The 4,201-nt window shown below is 39.1% G+C and overlaps 1 protein-coding gene across 2 annotated transcripts in view; it reads left to right on the top strand.

Moving 5' to 3' along the window:
- ECI2 (enoyl-CoA delta isomerase 2) overlaps positions 1-4,201 on the top strand; it is a 20,173-nt gene that overhangs the window by 3,201 nt on the left and 12,771 nt on the right. For both annotated transcript variants that reach the window (XM_003788283.3, XM_023512307.1), the window contains exons 3-5: positions 1,534-1,632; positions 1,858-2,046; positions 4,098-4,167. In XM_003788283.3, coding sequence (XP_003788331.2) covers positions 1,534-1,632; positions 1,858-2,046; positions 4,098-4,167 — 358 coding nt within the window. The remainder of the gene's footprint in view (positions 1-1,533; positions 1,633-1,857; positions 2,047-4,097; positions 4,168-4,201) is intronic.

The following is a 4,201-nucleotide window of genomic DNA, read 5'->3' as shown; positions in this document are numbered from 1 at the left end:
AATAGAAAAGCGAGTAAGGCAACTTGGTAATTATTGAATTTGGCTGATGGTCCTGGGAATTCATTATAATATTCTACTCTGGTATGTTTAAAAATTTTTGTGACAAAATTTTAAAACTAAAGCTTTTCTCTGGCATTCCTGCCTCTCTGGCCTCCTGTGTTATCTATTTTTCTGTTCTGTGATTGGTATGACCCTCTCTTTATTACATATGGGTTTGTGTGGTTAATAATTTAACCTTGCCCCAAAAGAGGTCTGGCTTTGGCCTCAGTCTCTGAAACATTAATCTCTAAAGCATTTGACTGCCATGTCCAATAAGAGTGTTTGGTGGAACCATCTCAACAGTGTGATTTAAGATGAGGGCTTCAGGTTGCATGATCACGCATACATGATAGAACCCTAGTAAAAATTCTCGACTCTGGGGCTGGCTTGTTGTCACACATCATTTCTGGGAGAATGACATTTTTACTCTGCAGGGAGAGGACAGCAAAAATTTGACATTTGCTACTTCCCCAGACTCCATCCTGTGTGCTTCCTCCCTTAACTGATTTTAGTCTCTTTCCTTGTAATAAACCATAATGATAAGTGTAACAGCTTGCAGTGGGTTCTGGAAGTCTTTCTAGCAAATTATGGAACCTAACGGTGGTCTTGGGACTTTGCAGTTGGTGTCAGCAGTGAAGACAGAAGTTAAGGGCAAACCCTTGTCTCTTGTGGACTGTGTTCCCCCCTCCATCTCCTTAGTCAGCTAACTCTTGCAGTGTTTGTCTATAAAAACCCATAGCCTCCTCTACTGCATTTATTTTGCAAAGCCTCTTTCTTGTTTGGTCTGTTAGCTAGCTGCATTATGAAGTTTTAAAATTTTCAAGTGGAGTTTTAAATAGCCATTTCTGAAAAGTAACTGAGTAGGATATTTTATTCATCTTGAAACACTCACTTTATTTTAATCAAATAAAGCGTAGTTGTTTTTTGCTTTTCCTTTGCCTGTCCTTCAGTTAAGTTTCCTAAAGGCCAGTGACTCTGATAGCCCCCAACACAACCCGCAGCTCAGCTGCAATTCTGTTTCCCAGTTACCAGAAGTCCACCTGAATCAGTGGTGTTTGGGGGACCTTTAGATGGCCTTTCAGAATATGCTGTGGGCTTCCCAGTGTTTGTTGATGAGGTCCTCTTGAAGATTGTTTGCTTAAATATTTTTTTTGTGGAAAATGTTATCATCAATATAAAACTATAAGAATTTTTTTAGAAGATACTTTCCCAAAACCTTTATCTGCATTTTTGTAGGCAGGAAGTTACTACATATACCTTACCTTAGGGACTTAAAGCCAATAGTATCTTTTGTCTTTCCAGTCTCTTTGTTGTCTGTGCATTTCCAGCCACAACATTAGAGAGAAGGTGAGGAGGAAGTTCGGATTCAGGTTATATCTCCTGTGAAAGGATCTGGGAGAGGCATTCATGGCCAGCTGTGGTTTTTATGGATCTTAAATATTAAGGGCTCCAGTTTGCATAAATACTTGACCACTGTCCTTCTCCTTTTCACAGGCCACTGAAGGATCTTGTACTATGCCTAAACCAGGTGTGTTTGACTTGGTCAATAAGGCCAAATGGGATGCGTGGAATGCCCTTGGCAGCCTGCCTAAGGTGAATTTACTTGTTGCTCTCCTTTGATTTTATTTGCTGTACTTTGAAAGAAGCTTGGGGCTTCTCATCAAGCCATTAGAAATGGAATGTTTGAGATCTTGATATGCCAATACTGAACCAAAGTCCCTGATCTTTCTTCATTGCAAGATGCTATTTGTTAGTATGGTAAGTTTCTCAACGTACTAATTCAACCACAGGCTGAAGTATCTGTTGTCTTCTCTTCAGGAAACTGCCAGGCAGAACTATGTGGAGTTGGTGTCCAGTTTGACTTCTGCATCACAACCCTCTAGCCAGGTGGAGCCTGGAGCAGACAGGAAACCATCTGCATATGAAACCCTGGAGGTGACCTCAGAAGATGGCATCACAAAGATCATGTTCAACCGGCCCACCAAAAAAAATGCCATCACCACTCAGGTAATGTTACCTGCCCAGGGAGTTTGTTCTGGTTTTCTTTTTTCCTCTATGTGTTTCATCAAAATTGAAGCCTTTCAGCGTCATTCTTATTTTTTGTGGTATTTCTCATTTGATTTGTAGAGGAAGATTAATAATTGTGGCCACTTCTTATGACCTTGGTATTCATTGTTTAGTGTTTTTAAGCTCCAGGTAAGTTCTGACATACCCAAAAGGCACTGCAGCTTTCCTAATAATGGAAATACAAATACGGTAATATAAATGAAACATGTTGATGTAAGAGAATCACACAGAGGCCCTCTAATGTGGGTATAGACAGCCCCCCAAAAGTGTCTTCATGTCGCTTGGATGACTGGAGAGTGAGTCTTTCTCCTCACATGGAGATCTATTTTGTAGAAATAGAGAAAGAAGAAAAGGACTTCATCTTTAAATAGCTTTTGTGAACTGCTTCCCAAGGGCAACTTTCAATTGTGAATATCTCATTGAACTGGAACGATAATAAAATAGCCACATCAGCCCCTTTCTCCTAAAAAAAATTATAGGGCATTTATTGGATGCTTGGGGCTGAACGGGGCCCAAATTTGAGAGGACTGTAACCATTAGGGTTTATAATTTCCATGGTGGTAGAAAGAGCACACTGACTTAAAATGGTCTTAAGACTTTCATGAAGTAGAATATGTGACATTCAGTTAATAAAGCATTTAATTCTCACACTTTATTTCCATTTCCCCCGACATAGCTATCATGGTAATAACAGCTATTCTTTGCAGAGTACCTAGTAAGTGTCAGCACTTTCCACATAGAGGTTCGTTTAATTCTCACAAGGAGCCTCTTTATCATTATTTAACAACAAAATAATTAGGCGAAGAAGAAACTTGCTCAAGTTCACATAACTAATAAGCATCAAAACCTAAATTGAAACTCTTGATACATCAGGTCCTAATCCTGGTCTCTGCTCTGCTGTGCTGTGTGTAACTGTAGCAATGAGGGAATCACTTCCTTGTCACCTCTGTCTGTGGAATTGATCACATTTTTACTCATCCATAGTCATCTCTCAGTATCCGTGGGGAACTGTTTTCAGGACTTCTCACAGATACCAAAATCCTCAGATGTTCAAGTCCCTGATATAAAACGGTGTAGTATTTGCAAACATGTAATCTATGCATATCCTCTCATGTAATTTAAATCATCTCTAGTTAATACCTAATTCAATGTAAATGCTATATAAATAGTTTTTGTACGGTTATAATGATTGAGGAAAAAAGTCTGCATGTGTTCAGTATAGATGTAGAAGTTTTTAAAAAATATTTTTGATCTGTGGTTGGTTAAATCCACAAAAACCTGTGGATAGTGAAAACCAACTGTATTAAAGTCCATGTTTGTGGGTTTGTTTGATGTCTTTGTATCCATAAATAACAGCCCTCTTCACTGTTCTCTCCCACACTGAAATCTCATCTAAGGTAGATATTATACCTATTTTAAATGCATTAAAAATTACAGCTGCATGTTCAAGATTTTCAGAAGTGTTGCTGTTTTAAAATTCTGAGGTGTTGTCCTTGAATACCATAACAACATCTTAGTAGTCCCAGCTTCTTGGCGTCCATTAATACTTCCACACTGCCTGGGACACTCGCTCTTCCTTGCAGTCACGAGGGTGGCCTTGTTTTGTGGATAGTTTTCTCCGACCACCTCCCATTCTGCTTGTCCTAGACAAGCCCTCCTCTGAGTTTCCGGGTGCTTTGTACCTTCCACCCCCGGCCCTATTTAAGTATTAGAATCCTCTGTTCAAGGCCCATGTTTCTTTGTTCCTTTTGGAAAAAAGATGTTTATATCCCCTCCAGTATCTACCATAGCACCCAGTACATGTTACACATCAAGTAATTGTAAAAGGAATGAAAATCCTTTTACATTTTTATTTATAACATTGGTTATAAATATAACCAATTTAAATATTTAGCACATTGCTGAGACCAAGCTTGCAGACTGACATTTAGTGAAGCTATCAATTCCCATCTCCAGAGTTACCTTCTTTTCCTTGTCTTCCCATTCATCAGATGTATCACGAAATTATGCTCGCGCTCAAAGCTGCAGGCAAGGATGACTCATCGGTAACTGTTCTAACAGGTAACATGTTTCCTTGGACTTCTTTTTTTTTTTT

The sequence above is a fragment of the Otolemur garnettii genome, unplaced genomic scaffold, assembly GCF_000181295.1.
Source record: "Otolemur garnettii isolate 467f Iridium unplaced genomic scaffold, OtoGar3 scaffold00026, whole genome shotgun sequence".
Taxonomy (NCBI): domain Eukaryota; kingdom Metazoa; phylum Chordata; class Mammalia; order Primates; family Galagidae; genus Otolemur; species Otolemur garnettii.
Note: the sequence above shows the minus strand (reverse complement) of the source record. Positions and strands in the feature narration are given on the sequence as shown.